The 17,687-nt window shown below is 34.4% G+C and overlaps 1 protein-coding gene across 1 annotated transcript; it reads left to right on the top strand.

Moving 5' to 3' along the window:
* Positions 1-3,038: 3,038 nt before the first annotated feature.
* Positions 3,039-10,687, top strand: LOC130800730 (tobamovirus multiplication protein 2A-like). The gene is made up of 7 exons (XM_057664337.1): positions 3,039-3,285; positions 3,511-3,802; positions 6,669-6,768; positions 7,447-7,527; positions 7,631-7,735; positions 9,542-9,751; positions 10,315-10,687. Exons 2-7 carry the CDS (start codon positions 3,567-3,569, stop codon positions 10,420-10,422), a joined length of 840 nt encoding a protein of 279 aa, XP_057520320.1. The 5' UTR covers positions 3,039-3,285; positions 3,511-3,566; the 3' UTR covers positions 10,423-10,687.
* Positions 10,688-17,687: the final 7,000 nt, after the last annotated feature.

A 17,687-nucleotide genomic window follows, 5' to 3' on the forward strand; every position in this document is an offset into this window, starting at 1 on the left:
GGAAGGAGGGTCCTTCTAGTGATATTCCACCCATCTACAAAGCAAGGGTTGTTGCAAAGGGATACTCTCAAATTGAGGGTATTGATTTTCACGAAGTTTTCTCTCCGGTCGTGAAACACTCTTCTATTAGGGCATTGCTTGCTTTGGTGGCGATGGAGGATTTGGAGTTACATCAATTGGATGTAAAGACGACTTTTCTTCACGGTGAGCTTGAAGAAGAAATCTTTATGAAGCAACCGGAAGGTTTTGAGGTAGCCGGTAAGGAGAATCATGTGTGTAGATTGAAGAGGTCATTGTATGGGTTGAAGCAATCTCCAAGGCAATGGTACAAAAGGTTTGATTCCTTTATGATTTCACATGATTTTGTTAGAAGTTCTTATGATAGCTGTGTTTATCTTAAGAAATTTGAAGATGGTTCTTTACTATATTTGCTCTTATATGTTGATGATATGCTAGTAGCATGTAGCTCTTTGCTTAAGGTGGAGGACTTGAAAGAGTTGCTTTCAAGTGAATTTGATATGAAAGATCTTGGTGAAGCCAAGAAGATTCTTGGGATGGAGATTTTGAGAGATCGGGCTAAGGGTGTCTTATACCTTAGTCAAAGGAAGTACATTGAGAAAGTTGTTCAACGTTTCTCCATGGATGATGCTAAAGGTGTGTCTACTCCTCTTGCTTCTCATTTCAAATTGTCCAAGAATTTGTGTCCACAAACAAAAGAGGAAGAAGAGCAAATGGTAAGAATTCCATACACTAGTGCCGTTGGTAGCGTTATGTATGCTATGGTATGCTCTAGGCCCGACATTGCTCATGCGGTGAGTTTGGTGAGTAGATATATGTCTAATCCGGGTAAGGGACATTGGGAGGCACTAAAATGGCTATTGAGGTATTTGAAAGATACTTCAAATGTTTGTCTCATGTATGGGAAAAATTCAAGTGAGCTAACCGGGTTTTGTGACTCGGATTATGGTGGTGATCTAGATAATAGAAAGTCCACAAGTGGGTTTGTGTTTACTTTGGGTGGTTCGGCGATTAGTTGGCAATCATCTTTGCAAGATGTGGTTGCTCTTTCTACAACCGAAGCGGAGTACATAGCCGTGGCCGAGTCATTCAAGGAAGCAAAATGGCTTAAAGGTCTTGTTGGTGAAATGTGCAACAAAGTGTGTGAGGTAAGTGTGCGTTGTGATAGTCAAAGTGCAATTCATTTGGCTAGGAATCAAAACACATTTCATAGAAGGTCCAAGCACATTGATATTAAGTATAACTTTATCCGGGATGAAGTTGAGCACAAAAGGGTGTTATTGAAGAAAATTGACACTACGGAAAATCCGGCCGACATGATGACAAAGTCATTACCTACTACCAAGTTTGAGTTATGTGTTGACTTGGTAGGTTTAGCTCCTTGCTTGAGATAATGCCCTCTTGGGCATTTTGAGGTGTGTATGTTTTTTGAATATGAAGTGGATTGATGAATGTTGTGACTTGGGTGAACTCAAGTCAAGGTGGAGATTGTTATGAATGGTAGTATACTAATGTGATTATAAATGATAGTATACTAATGTGTGACTTGAGTGCACATTAAAGGGTTGAATTCATGTGTGTGACTCTTGAGTTGTGGAATCCAAAAGGGTGTAATAAGGTGAAGAGTATTCATGGGAATTATTGGTGTTAATGAAGATTAAGGTGAAGAGTCTCATGTGTGTGACTTTTGATATAATGCCTTTTCAAGTTCTTAGAGTTATTTCATAGTATTCATTACCCTAAATTAACTATGTATTTATGTGAGCCATTCATCTTCAAGTACCTAGCACTATAAATAGGGCTCTCATACCCACACTTCAAGTATGCAAAACACATCAAACACAACCCTTAAGCCAAACACATAGCCTATTGTTGTTATCTCTATCTCAATTGTAATTCTTCATATTGAAGTGTTGTTTGTATTCATTTGATATAATATAAACATAAACTACACACCACGGAGGACGTAGCCATCATTGGGTGAACCTCCTTAAATCTTTGTGTCCTTGTTTGTTACTTTGTCAAACTTAATTTTGCTCATTGTTGTTTGTTCTTAACATCGTAAGTATTTGGCGATCGTTTTCACATCTCATACAATAGGACTTCCCTTGCTGATTAATGACACATTAAATTTCTCAAAACTAATAGAAATATATTAGATTGAATTAGATGCAAGAATAAACAATGTGGGAAACAGAGAAGGATATGCAGCCCTTTAAAATAGATACTACTTTTCATCTCATTTTGTTTTACTCACTCAAGTTACATCTCATTATTAATCTGAAAGGAAATTACAGGGAATCGAGGATATCATAAATGGAGAGGGGGAAGGGAATTATGGGATATGAGGAAACCAGAATGGAAAAGGGGAAGGGGATTATTGGGAATTAGGAAATCATAAATCAATAAAGCAAAAAAACGATTTAAAAAGATTTCAACTTGTAATCTTTGAGTTAAAAATTTATTTCTTTTATCAACTTAGCCAACATAATTGATATCATTATTGGTTTTTTTAAAATTTAAGTGATGTTGATTGACGTCATTAACACAACACTAGTTCCACCCCTGAATATAAATATAGAAATAACAATTTAAAAACTATAACGAAATTGATTGAAATGGAAGACCAAATGTTGGTCCAGTATGGCAATAAGAGAAATATAAGACAGTGTTAGACAAATAGACGCTAATTGTTAGATTATTTAACTAGATAAAAATATTAACTATATTTACCGGCTTTTAAGTAAACTTGATAAACCAAATATTTTAAGAAAAAGCAAGCAAAAAAACCAAAATCTTATGGAAAAACTAATTAACTAACCAAACACTAACCCTTCAATTTTGACATTAGAAGAATACAATAAACAATTTAAAAAAATTTTATTTTATTTTATATCAATTTCACAAATATATAATGCCCCTAAACGACGCCGTCCATTACGTCTCTGATTAAATCGTTTTTCTATTCATTTAGGACATTTTAAATTATGCCGATTCTCAATAACGCCCTTCGTTCTAAAATACCATCACTATTTATTTACCTAATCCAGAAAAGGATTAAATCGTCATTTTCAATATATTATATTAATGGAGGTTTCTCAAATTTTATCGCCAGCTGGCAGCACAGAAAAGAAAAAGAACAATAAACAGCCATGTCCATGTCTACCCTTTTCTCTCTCCTCTGAAAATTCTTCGCTTCTTCTCTCATCGAACATCTCGTAAATCACAACTATATTCTCGATTATTCTTCCTCGCGATCTTAAATTTGTAAGTAACTGACTATAATTGTCCTTTGTTTGTATTAATTCTTATATGTATGATCCAATTCAAGTGTGTTTTCTGCCTTTTCCTTAATATATTGCAATATTAATTGTTTTTTATTGCTTGTGTAATGTAATTAAGATGCATAAACTTTACATTATTAGAACGATTATCATATTTTGATCATTTCTGAGATTCGTTTGATGATGAATTTTGGATTTTTATTTACAGGTTAAAAGGGTATTGAGGAGGCAGTTTCTAGGGTTTATTGTACAATTATATAAATAATGGGGTGCCAAGGGTTTTGGGGATGTTTGCTGAAATTGTTGAATTTCTTGATGACGATTGCTGGTTTGGCAATGGTGGGATATGGAATTTACTTGTTTGTGATGTATAAGCAAGCGTCACCGGATGCCAGCCCTCCACCATTTAGTCCTGAGGAACCATTGATTCAGCTGGGTCGCCCTTTGATTATGTCTGTATCGCTATCGAACAGCTTTTTTGATAATCTTCCAAGAGCTTGGTATGTAGGTTCCTCATTGATTGTCTCAATCTTATTTTTGCCTGATTAGTGTCATAGGGTTGATTGTGATGCCTGTGTCAACCTAAATATTTGTTTAAGAATGAGGAATACCTTTGTATTGTTGTTAATCTGTACAATGTAATGGGAATTTTCAGCATTCCTATTATAATTGATCATATTAGACTTGTTGGTATGCTTATGGAGGATTGGGATTAAGGCGGGTAGGTTATGTTTCTATAGCCCCAATACTAACTCTAGGCAGAAGCTGTATAAGTAATTTGATTTGTCTGCATGATTTAGAGGACTAGGATTATTCTTAGTTTATTTTACTAGACTAATTGTAATAATGTGGCATCCAGATAATATTCATGCTTTTGGTGAGGGTTTTCGAATTGTATACTCCTTTTATCTGATCACATATATACGTATATACAGAGCAAAAATCCTTCCTTAGGGTCATGGACATTTTCCAAGTCCTTGGTCTATTGTCAGGTTGAAGAAACATATCTTAAGTCCTTGGTCTTTCTGTCTGCTCACATAATTACGGAGCAGAAATCCTACCTTAGTGGCATGAACATTTGTCAAGTCTTTGGTCTATTGTCAGGTTGAATAAACATTTGTTAAGTCCTTGGTCTTTCTGTCGGCTCACATAACTACAGAGCAGAAATCCTACCTTAGTGACATGAACATTTGTCAAGTCCTTGGTCTATTGTCAAGTTGAAGAAATATTTTAAAAAACTTTAGACTTGCCCTACTATTCTGATGTTCCCGGGGGCGGATCAGTTGCATTCTATATACCTAGGATACTAATATATGTGTTGGTTAAGTTGGCATGAGCTTTGATATGTGACAATATTGACTTGGGACCGGGGTTTAATCTTTAATAAGCTCATTTTTTATATTATCGATATCATTTGATTTTGTTCTAGATCCTCCCTTGGATCTCCCACAAATCATTTTCTAGTGTACCCAGTGTCTCCTGTGCTGGAAATTAGGAAAGTAGTATTACGTATTATAAAGAGAGTGCATATGACGTATGTCAGTTTTTGTTGCTTACCTGCTTATAATCGTTGTGATTGATGATATTGGTTTGAAGTAAAAATGGGTATAAGTTTGTAGCTATGTCATTATCTATACTAGAAAATGTGATATATCTATTTTTAGTTGTATCTCACACCAATTGATGGATCTAGGTACTCAAGAAAAGTGAGGCACTAACATTATACATAGTAATATAGGGTTGGAGAACTATTTTCATATATGAAATGGTAAACAAAGATCTAATACTCTTCAGCTACTACACTCGACTCAAAATTCAGTCAACAATTTTATAATAGTGTTATTTGTGATGTTTGTGTCTATCTTTATCACCTATTTGTCATCGAGAAATTTGCTCAAATATCACTCAACAATGTGCTGTTTTTCCGCTACTTTTGACATAAGCATTTAGTAAAAGCTAAATTTTATTGCTGACCTTGTGCTAAAATACTAAAAAGAGGCACTCATCTCATATTAGTCCTCACTCATACTAATGGGTAGTTAGCCTTTGTGGATAAGGCCCATTAGTATGAGATGTATTTGGTTGGCCAACATTATTCAGGATGTGAGAGGACTAGGATGATTCATAGTTTTTACTAGAGTCATATTGATGCTTTTGATTATGGTCCTCTGTTGGTGTTTTCAGTGTAGAGAGGACTACGATAAGAGCATTTCCCTGGTCAAGGACATGAGTATTTTAAGTCTGTAGCCTTTGACAAGATGGAGAACCCAAGTATAATACTACAGTGTACACTCTATTTTGGTGTTTCACAATCTTTTTCAGTGTATCCGTTGCAGCTGGGATTCTAGAAAAAGGAAAGAAGTGCATATAGAAAAATGGGCTATATGTCATATATTTTTGTTTGCCTATAATCATTGTGATTGATGATACTTGTTCAGTCCAGAAGTAACTTCTGGTGAAAATTTTGCTCTGCATTGCTATATATACTAGGAAATGTGATGTATCTAGTGTCTATATTTGCTTAATCTCACTGCTTTGGATATGTTGATAAAAATATAGTTTCCATATCTACTCTTGCTGGACAGCTGGAGTTTCTGGTTAAAATTGAAATCTGAACGTCATACTATTACTCAATGAAAATTATTGTTTAGACTTAGGCGGATAAGCCTGTCAATATTGGAGTTATTGGGGCTGTCAAATCTGGGACAATTTTAACTCATTTACTTTATTATCATTCGTTATGTATTGTGTTTGGATAAGATATATACTACTACATTTTTTTCTATAGGTGGGTTATGGGTACGTGGGCTGTTAGTTCTCTTTGTCGACACTTGGGCATTTCTTTATTTTGTTTTAGAAGCCTTGATCTTACGGAGCATAGTTCTTGTCTGCTCATTGTTAAGGGTTACTAGTAGTTACCTTTTTGGTTTGATTTTATAGTTAGGGTATCTTTGTGCTTCTGATTTTTGTATGGCTGTACGACAACCTACAAACCTTGTCATTGGTTTTAATAGAGAAATTTTTTAGTATTACCTCATTAAGGGGTAAAAACCCTCAATATTTTCATCAATTTTTTTCTCACAGTTATCTATCTTATGCTGAATTACAACTTGAAATAGGTTCTTTCATCATCTGCATGCTTGTGTTCCCTAAAAGAACAGCGCTTGAACTTAGAAACAGTACCTTGTAGGCTTGTACTATTTATTGATGATTTCTCATGCACTTACAACACCGAGTTCTGTAATATCAGTCAATATTTTTGGTTACTGAGATATCACTCTGGAATCACCATACACGAGCCTTGATGTGCATTGTTATGTTCCTTTTATCTATTTTTGCTTATATCATTTGAATCTTATTTTGCAGGTTCATATACTTGTTTATTGGTGTCGGAGCTTTTCTTTTTATCATTTCATGTTTTGGTTGCATAGGCGCTTCAACAAAAAATGGTTGCTGTTTGTCTACTGTATCCTTGACATTTTAATCCAATATCCATGGAACTAGTTTTAGGATTTTTGTATTTAATTCAGTAACATAATCAGGTACTGTACATGCTGATCAATCCATTGTTGAGTCTCTGCTGATTTGGTTTTGTTTGCAGTTCTGGTCTGATTAAAAATTTTGTTTGGTACGGAGGGTTAACTGGTGGAACTTTGCCCTGATAAAAAGTTGTAATTGAAATTTGTATACATAGAGGGGCAGGGGGGATGGAATAGATATCAGTAGGCACTGATGTTCAATGTGAGCACATAGGTTTCATGGACCTCTAGTGAGGTACTGCATTATGAATCAGTTTGTGCTTCTATATAGTTCCTTTTTATTTTATTACATAACCATACTGTTCTATTTGACTATTGACTATCATTCTCTTATCAACTTAACCCCATCATTCTCTATTTATTTGAAGTTACTATGAACACATTGATCAGTTCTGCCAAACTTTTATTTTGGGGTAGGCTTACAAAAACAACTCAATTCATATCGTTTTTTTTTTCTAATTTTGATATAATTGTGCGAGTTTCACAGCTTTGATGGTTATATACTGCATCACATGTTTAAGATTTGGTATTTATATCAACTATCTAATTTGCCATCCTCTAATATGATTTGAGTTTGAAATACAGTTCTCCTTGACCATATACAGTATGCTGTATTCATAATTTTGTTGATCTTGTTGGAGCTTGGAGGTGCTGCCTTTATATTCTTCAACAAAGATTGGGAAGATGTACGTTTGAATGAATTGTTTCCATTCCTTATGCATTCAAAGTCCTTTCTCTAAACTTATCTAGTTCCTTGTTCTAAACTAATCTGTTGCTCAACTTTTTCAGCAAGTTCCCTCTGACAAGACTGGTAACTTCGAGATGATCTATGACTTCCTAGATGACCACTGGTCCATTGCCAAATGGGTTCTTCTTGGAATTGTTGTATTGGAGGTAAGCACTTCTATGTTCAATGTTTGAGATACTCTTTCTGGCACCTAAAAGTTTGTGGTCTGGGTTAGTTATCATTTATCACACCTGACATAAATCTTTCTGTCATTTTGTTTTTCTTTCAAGATTTACTTTTTTTTATCTTCCCCCCCCCCCCCCCCCCCTTCCCCCCCTCCAAAAACCGTAGAAACACATTGGCTCCTTGGTATAGTTGCTTTGTAGACTTTATTTCCAATAAATAGCGAGAAAGTGAGATGACCTAATGACTATTAAGAATTGTAAGCCTTCAGTTTTTCACTGGTTCAAGAGGATGCAAGAACTTAGTTCTAGAAGGTGTGCCTTAAGGTGCTTAGGTCCCATAGCCTTGACACTATGTGTAGCGCTAGCCTTTGAGTGTGAGGCTCCCATAAAAACCTGAGAAAATAACCCATAAGAAGATAATAAAGAAGATAGTATAAAATAACTGAAAAAAATAAATATATAACATCACATGGACTTTTCCTGAGCCTAAGACCAAAAGACGCTCGCATTTAGTTGCACATGCCTTTGCCTTAGACAGTGTAAGGCGTTTTGAGAGCCTAACCCATTGCCCACCCACGTCAACTCGCCTAGGTGCGCTTTGGAAAACTTAGTGAGAGAAAAAAGAAAGAATAAGGGTTTTGAGGTCTAAGGAGAAATGAGAAGTGTCTATTGGCTATTGCGTACTAATGTATCTTTCCCTTGTTCTTCTTATATTCCCATCGGTTTTATCATAGCTAACACGTAATTTATGCAACTTTGTGTTGTTTGTATTACATCTAAACACACTCTTTTGGTCTTAATAATTGTTGAAATAATGTTGAATAACTTGGTTGTGTTCGTATTTGAAACAATTTGTGTGTGCAAAAATCTGCTTGCCTAGCCTATAGCTTAAAACATAAAGTTTTCGTTTAGAGTCCTGCTATGATATTTGACATTTATTCTGTGGACTTCTTTTAAGGCTTCATTCAGTGGAGTGAATTTACGGATTTAAAAATGTGAAGCCTTTAGAAATGAATGTGAATCTGGATGATGCAGTGGTAGAAGAGATGAGGATGGAATGAGAGGAATCGCAAGGCTACTCAGAAAGTCAGAATACTGTAGGTTAAATTTGGATTTTCTCAGAGCAAAGTTGTGTTGATCTAATGCATAAAATTTTGAAAATATCGGTTCAAAAGATGTCAACGAAAAAAGAATAATTAGTCCTGACAATAATTGGATACTTCAACTTTGTGATGGATGCCGGAATGCTGCACCATTTGACAGTAGCTAGTAGCTAATACAATGCATGTATAGTCCTACAGTAGTATTTTTATTTTGTCGGTGATTCAGTAATTGAATCTAATATCAGGTTTATTTTGGACTTGGTTTTGTGGAACCATAAATCAGTTTTGGGGGTTTACAATAGTGAATGACTTTATGAGGTACAACCTGGTATTAGCAATATTGATCATTTTGTAACTGCTTATGCTACCACCCTTGTCTAATTGTCCTACTTTATGTGCTTATTACTACCTTCCAATTTCATCTTTTATTTTTTTTATCCTTTTTTATTGATATGATATGATATTCTTATTAATTATATGTAAACTTTTGGGATCTAGATTGTAGAATTCATGTGCAGGATTTTTTTACGGTGAAGTTTAAATTGGATGTTATGATTGACTGTAGTAGGCTTTGTTTTACATCTGCATCAAATGCTCTAAATTTGGCATTTTAGTTTAGCAAATTGTTTGATGTTTTTGTTGTCTTTTCCATGCACTGATGATTCCTTTTTTTCTATTTTTGCAGGCTGTGCTGTTCTTGTTAACCATCATTGTAAGATCTATGAACAGGTCTGCTGATTATGATAGTGATGAGGAGTTCATCAATCCAAGGCAGTCTTTTAAGCAGCCTCTTATGAACAGACAAGCTCCGGTTGCAACAGGTGTACCTGTTGCTGGTACCCTTGATCAGAGACCTGCCAGGAATGATGCTTGGAGTGCACGCATGAGAGAAAAGGTGCAATTAACATCAGGACTTTTTAATTTCAGCAATATATGTTGTTTCTCATGCTAAGACCTTTACACACTAAGTTAATCAATTAAAAGTAAAAGACTTATGAAAGAGAGTGTCAATAATTGTAGTTTTGTGCTGCCTTGCATCTTACATAAATGGGTTAACTGAGAGTAGAGAGGTGGAGTACTTTAGAAATATTCAGAAAATTATTTGCCTTGCTTATTTATGTGAAGTTGCGGATGATTTTGGCTGTCTAAGGCCAATTGGAAACATTTTCTTGTTTCTATTGGGGTAAAGTTGGGTACATTCAACCTCTCAAATCCCATCTAGCGGTCTAAGGTGGGAGCCATTTAATGACATTAGAGTAGTGAAATGTTCTCTATGTGATATCAACACATCTTAGATTCTATTTGCTTAAGCTATGCAATTATCCTTCCATGTTTTCAGTCTTGGAGATTGTATAAACATGTGATTGTTTTTTTATAATGTGAGTATGTGACATTGCTCCATATGCTTTTTGACTGCGTTTCTTCTCACATTTTCTTTTCTGAACTGTGTGAATCCAGTATGGTCTTGATACGTCAGAGTTCACCTATAACCCAGCCGAATCAGGACGATACCAGCAGCCTGCTGCACAACAAACAGAGGAACGAGGCCGCTGCACCATCATGTAAAAAAACTGAAGCATTATTTTGTCTTCCGGAGCAAATTGGGCTGATCACAGAAGTCAAAACTTGTCGGGAATGGTGTAAAAAGCGCTCCCATTTATATCAAAGAAAAGTCAATTTGACAAGCGTGGTGTGTAAAATTTACCTTTTCAGGTGTTGTTTCTTCTAAATTACGTTGACCCAGTGAATATATCTCAGTACAGTCCATGTTGTGTTAAACTTGCATATTTTTGCATATAGTCAATGTGTTGAGTCATTCATCATTGATCCATCCGATCTCTGCTAACCAGAACAGTTCTGTTATGTGCGAGTTTTTTTTGGCTATTCTGTGTTTTAGTCTGTTTTAGAGTATTCGACTTGCTTACTGTGCCTCGAAATTTTTTACTAATGCTGTTGGATCAATTAGTCAGGCCCGTTTCTGAACTTTCGGTGGCCCAGGGGCGAGATTAGAAATAGGGGCCAATAATATTCGACTATTACTCTTAATTCTTTAATTTTTTTTACTTTATTTAATATTTAAATATAAATTTAAACCTATCAAAATTTTGAAATATGGGGCCCTAGGCCTTTGCCCCACCCACCCTGGGTCAAATACAGCTTTGCAATTAGTCAACAGAATTAGTAATTTGGTCAAGAATTCTTTTTTATGATGGTATTGGTTGTGAATTATTGATAAAATTGGTGCTCATTGACATAAATGAAGAATTTGTTAGGTATTTTGCATTTTACTCACCGAGTAAAACTGATGGTCTCTTAGGGGCCTTTGTTGTCCTTTTGAGTTTTGAAAGATGATGTGTATCAGGTCATTCCAAAGATGGAAAATTGTGTGTTAATTATGCTTAAATAAGCCTTTATTTATACTTTTTCTTTCTTTTTCACGTAATTTGGAACATGTATCGACTTTTGGACGTTTATTTGTGGAAATATGAAAAATTTAAGAATCTTTCAACAATTTATACAAACTAATCCATTGTCATTTGTAACATTTGGGTTTATGTGCCAAGTGTTCAAGCAAATAAACTTGATTGCTTGGGCTTAGACCTGGGAAAACGGTCGGTCGGTCGGGTTTTGAGTCGGATCAATTTCGGTCGGGTCAGTTTCGGATCAGGTCAGTTTCAGGTCGGATCACTCTGGGTTTCGGGTAGGTTCGGATTGACCCAACGGGTTACCATAAAATATTAGAATATCCAATCGACTAATTCAACATAAAAAAAATCATTAAAATGTATAAAAAAAATCGTTAGAGAAATTACATGTACGATTTTCAAAAAATAGTTGGTATGTCAGGTTCATTTAAGTGCAAGAAAAATAGGGGAATTAATACTTATTTTGAAAGACTTGTAAGATACGCGCTTTATAAAAGTTATTTTGTTTATTATAATTGTAACGTTAGATAAAAATGACGTTAAAATTATCTTCACAATTTTCATGTTGGAAAGATATACAACTAACTAAGTACTTATTTCGTCTTATAAGATATGCGCTTTATAATTTAGGGTAGCAACATTCGTTTTTTGAAAAGCTCATTCAAACGTGCGAAACGTTCGTATAAATTATATTGATTTGCTTACTGAAATGTAGAAGAATTAAAAACTCATTTGACTGATTTAACAAGATACATGTATTCAATTAAGATGATTATAACGTCCTGTTTTTAAAGAAAAATAATTACGATGGCTAAAAAGACGTTAAATACGTGTTTTTTGAGATCTATTGATGAGTTTTAGGGTTCAAGTGATATACTCAATATGTTGAGATACTTTGAAAACTAAAATTTTATTTGAAATGAATTCTAACATTGAAATTACTCTAAAAATTGATATTAAATTTGTCAAAACGGGTCGGTTTCCGGTCGGGTCATTTTCGGTCGGGTAATTATCGGGTCGGTCATGTTTCGGATTAAGTCGCTTTCGGGTCGGTCGGATTCGGGTTTTATCGGGTCGGGTCCCGGGTTCATTTTCGGGTCGGATCAAATTTTCCCAGGTCTACTTGGGCTGGGTGGTAAGAAGTCGGATACGATAATAATCAAAATGTAATTCATTTGGTCTAATTAAACTAAATTCAAAAATATGTAATTCTTTTAGTTTAAATTTTGATAATTGAATCCTTGATTCTCAATAATAATAGCTGATAACATTATTTCTAGCCCTAATATCTATTAGCATACAATCACAATGCGAATTGTTTTTAAGCATTGTTAAAATCGTTTAACACATAATTTTGTCATAAATTTTAAACTTCGTCAATTTTAAATAATTTACTTAATATATGTTATCTTCTTTTTGGGATAAATTGAGTGTGTACTTTTTTTAGAGGGAGCACATATATAAACTATGTGCAGTCTTTCTCTCTTTGAATTCTGACTTGTACAGAATACTGGATTATTAACTATAAATATCTGTTGCCATACTCATAGATCAGGCAATAACATAATTTAATAACACCAATCGGATAGAGCATAGAAAACAACAATTTAATTTCTACTTTAGAGTATCAATTTTACAGTGTAAAGCCATTATAATTTATTACAATTTGTATCCATTGTTACTTTGGAGAGGCATCCTTGATTGGATACTTACAAAGGATTAGCACCACACCATGATAATATGAATCCTCCCATCAATTTTTATTTTCCCTTTAGAAAAAGCATGGAAAGATCCAAGAAAACCCAAGTCAACGTTAACCCAAGAGATTTAAAGAATTATCTTACAATTTAAAACAAGCCAACTTGTAAATAATTAATATTTTTATTTTCCACTAAATAAAGCCTCCAAACCTAGTTTATTTGTTATTAGAGAATATATGTGACATAATGAAATCTTCATAAATGATTTTAAATATGCAATTTGATTGATAATTTTATTGTGTCAAGAAATACTAGTTATAATTTATGAGGAATTTTTGGTTATAAGGTATACAAATCAAATTTCTCTCGCGGTAATGATCATTAAGTTTTCTGATTTTTTCGTTTTCATTTAGAATATGAGAATAAACCAAGAAAATTAATAATGAGTAGTAATATTTCATTGAAAATAATTACTAATTGAAATAAGTAGTGATTATTGTTGTTTGAAATCGTATAAGTAAAGACTGGAGCGGTTTAGTAAAAGAAGGAATAGTCGTAATCAGAGAAATAATACCATTAATAGGAAATAATCAAGTAAATTTAAAGATTAAAAATATAAATATCTTAAAAGTGAGTTGAGCTTCATTTTGTTGTAATGAACTCATTTATTTATACTGATTCAATTTATTTTTTTTTACATTATCGATATTTCACAAAGTTATACTTATTTTTTTTTTGAAATATCAAATTTCAAAAATAATTTGAGCAATGTTTAAATGAAATGATTATATTTTAATGAGTTTAACATTTTTATGAAATAACTTTATTTTTTTTAAACGCATTAATTTTTTCATTAAATCTTTATTATTTTATAATGCAAAGAATATACTCCATCCTATTCATCTTATGTCTCCCATTTATTTTATGCACTATGTAGGATATATTGGATGTACACCAGCAATAAGTCAAGCAAGCAACAAGATTTCAAGACTCATGCACGCGACCAGCTTGCAACTAGGACCTCCAACATTCTGTTAGCTATTCAGTTAGGTGTTTGTTAGGAGTTTATTATATCCAGTAGTCTAGTCAGCATAGTTAGTTAGCCTTTGTATACGATGGTAGTAGGTTTCTTCTTTTTTTTTTCTCTTCCGTATATATATAGGTGTTTACTCCCTTGTACAAAATATTCAAGCAATCAATGAATATCTGTTTGTTTTCTCTCAATTTCTTATTTGTTTAAGTGTTACATTACTTGTTTCAACATGGTATCAGAGCCACTAAATCAAATCTAATTTAGTCGTTCCTTTTTCCTGATCATCCCCCCTTCTTCTTGTTGTTCCATTTACCAAGATTCTTGATTCTTGTTCTCTTTCTTTATCATGGTGAATCACAAAAGCAACAGCAGTCATAATGGTTCATCCTCTTCTGATCTTACCATGAATCCCAGTTCTGCCTACTACTTACACCCTTCAGATTCAGGGCAAAAACTCATAAACATTGTATTCTCTGGATTTGGTTTTGTTGATTGGAAGAGGGTCATGACTATTGCCCTTGCTGGGAAGAACAAATTGGCATTTGTTGATGGTTCTCTTCCTAGACCAACCAACAATGTGGCTGCTGGGAAGGCATAGGATAGGGTTAACAATGTCATCATAGGATGGATTATTATTGTGTTAGAGGATTCCATTGCTAAGAGTATCTTGTCTTACAAGACAGCCAGGGAGACATAGGATGAGTTACAAGAGAGATATGGACAAAGTTCCAATGCACAACTTTTTTCTCTTCCAGAAGAGTTGAACAATCTTGTTCAAACACCAGGAATGAGCATCTCTGATTTTTTTCACCAAAATCAAAACCCTATGGGATGAACTTGATGGATTAAATCCCTTCCCTACTTGCTCTTGTGCGGCAGCTGTCACTTTTGTGTGTGACATTGCAAAGAAAAGCTTCAAGATGCAACAAAATAATAGGGTTATCATTTTTTGATGAGATTGGATAAAAAATACAGTCAAGTCAGATAAAATATGCTAATGATGCAAGAACTTTCCACTTCTTCACAAGCATACAACAACCTATTTCAAGAAGAAAAGCATTTAGAGTTTTGTGCAAGTGATAATGAACCAAATGATTCTCTTGCTTGCAAAGTTGAAAAGAGAAAGTTTCAAGAAAAGGGAAAGAATCAATCTGAAGGCAACAGGAATAAAAGAATATTATTCTACTGTGACCACTGCAAAATCAGTGGACACACTAAAGAAAGATGCTGAAATTGATAGGGTACCCAACAAATTTAAAAGGCAATACTTGGAAGAGAGACAGATCCAATGCCAATTCTACAACTGTTGTGGAAGCCACTGTGACTTCTACCTTTACTCCTGCACAGTAGCAAATAATTCTTGAGATATTGAACGAGCAAGAAAACAAAAAATCCACCATCACTTATGCTAATACATCCCATCTTATCTAATAGGTATGTTTTGTTTAATTATCCTTCAAGATGAGTGGATAATTGATAGTGGTGCATTAGACCACATGTGCAATGACCTTACCAAATTCCTTTCTTATGAATTAATTAAAGATGGGAGTCACTCCATTACTATACCAGATGGGAGAAATATACCCATCAAATATATAGGGCAGGTCAAATTGAATAATGGTGTTGTTCTTCATAATGTTTTACATGTGCCTCAGTTCAGGTTTAATCTTATTGCTGTTAACAAAGTTATTTCTGATATGCATGGCTTGGTTTTCTTTGACACTAACAAGTGCTACCTTCAGGAAACCTTAAAGAAGAGAACTCACCTCCTTGGTAAGCTCAAGTCTGGTCTCTACATCTTTGAGAACAACAGACATCATACCAATGCAAGTGTCACTACAAAATGCTACACTCAGACAGCATCCAAATCAGTTCTACACAAGGCCAAGTTATGGCATCTCAGGATGGGCCACCAACCCATCAATAGATTGAAATTTTTGTTTCCTGAAATAAGTGAGAACTTAGTCAAACCTCATATGTTCTGCACAATATGCCCCTTAGGTAAATAGACTAGGAATGTATATGGTCTTCTTATAAATCACAAAAACCCTAGAGCTTTTGCACATTGATGTATGGGGTCCCTTTAGAAATAAAACAAGAACAAATTGTTCCATGTTTGTCACTATTGTTGATGATTTTAGTAAAATGTGTTGGATTTTCCTTATTAAACAGAAATCCGAATTTACAGATGTTTTAAAGAATTTTGTGACCTATATTGAAAATCAGTTGAATTCTAAAGTTAAAGGTGTTAGAACTGATAATGCACCTGACTTAACTAAGGGTACTGCACTCTAATTTTACATGCAAGAGGGAATTAAACTTCAAACCAGTTGTACTAACGCACCACAATAGAATGATGTAGTGGAGAGGAAGCACAAGCATATCCTAGAGACTGCTCGATCTCTCCTTTTTCATGCCAATCTCCCTCTTAGTTTTTGGGGAGATTGTGTTCAATGCTCAGTTCATCTAATCAACAGAATGCCCTTACAAGTTCTTAAAAGGGAAAACACCTTATGAACTATTGTTTGGCTATAAGCCAGATTATTCACATTTAAGAATATTTGGATGTCTTTGCTTTGTGAGCACCCTAAAAAGGGATAGACACAAGTTTTTACCAAGAGCAAAGAAGTGTGTCTTCATTGGTTATTCAACTAGCCAAAAGGGATGAAGTGTATAATCTTGAAACCAAAGTTGATTCAGTTTCTAAAGATGTTATGTTCCATGAACACTTTTTCCCTTTTCATTGCAATAATGACAAAAATGATGCTTTGAAGCAATTTTTTCTACTAATATCCTCCGAGAATTTGGATGATTTTGATACCTACCCTACTCATCGTTATCAATCCTGATCCTTTTTATAAACTTGATCAGGAGACTGCTGCTCCAGTTGATCAGGGGACTGATCGTTATGAAGATAGTGCATCACATGATGACACTCCTCATTCCCCTGTACTAAGAAGATCTCTCAGAGATCAAAAAAGACCAACATATTTGGATAACTACCAATGTAGTAGTTCCATTGGGAACCATTGGTATGGTCTAGTAAAGTACAAAAGACATTTTGCCTTCTCTACTGTTTTAGAACAAACCATACATTCAGAACCTAAAAGCCACATAGAAGCCTTAGCTAACCCTTTGTGAAAAATAGCCATGGACCAAGAACTTGAAGCTTTACAGAAAAAAAAAAATTGGAAAGTTGTTCCTCTTCCCCATGGTAAAAAGGTCATAGGATCAAAATGGGTTTTTAAGCTCAAACTACAGGCCAATGGAGCACTAGAGAGATATAAGGCTAGGTTAATAGCCAAAGGTTACAACCAAAAGTTTGGGATAGATTATGAGGAGACATTCTCTCCGGTTGTTAAAATGAATACTATAAGATGTCTTATTGTTGTATCATCACACAAAGCATGGATAATAAACCAATTAGATGTAAACAATGCCTTTTTACATGGAGACTTAAGAAAGGAAGTTTACACGCAATTTCCCCCTGGTTATCCTAATCCTAACAATCATGTTTGTAGACTTCATAAGTCTTTATATGGACTAAAGCAAGCATCAAGGCAATAGTTTTCCAAGTTGACTCAAGAATTAATCAACAAAGGTTACCAACAATCCAAGAATGATTATTCTCTTTTCATAAAGAAAAGAGATACTTATATGACCTTTCTTGCC

The sequence above is a fragment of the Amaranthus tricolor genome, chromosome 15 (assembly GCF_026212465.1).
Source record: "Amaranthus tricolor cultivar Red isolate AtriRed21 chromosome 15, ASM2621246v1, whole genome shotgun sequence".
NCBI classification, from domain to species: domain Eukaryota; kingdom Viridiplantae; phylum Streptophyta; class Magnoliopsida; order Caryophyllales; family Amaranthaceae; genus Amaranthus; species Amaranthus tricolor.

Coding starts and splice junctions, on each gene's coding strand:
- LOC130800730 (XM_057664337.1), top strand. CDS start 3,567: ATGGGGTGCCAAGGGTTTTGGGGATGTTTGCTGAAATTGTTGAATTTC. Junction 6,769..7,446: donor ATGGTTGCTGTTTGTCTACT/GTATCCTTGACA, acceptor GACCATATACAG/TATGCTGTATTCATAATTTT. Junction 7,528..7,630: donor TCAACAAAGATTGGGAAGAT/GTACGTTTGAAT, acceptor CAACTTTTTCAG/CAAGTTCCCTCTGACAAGAC.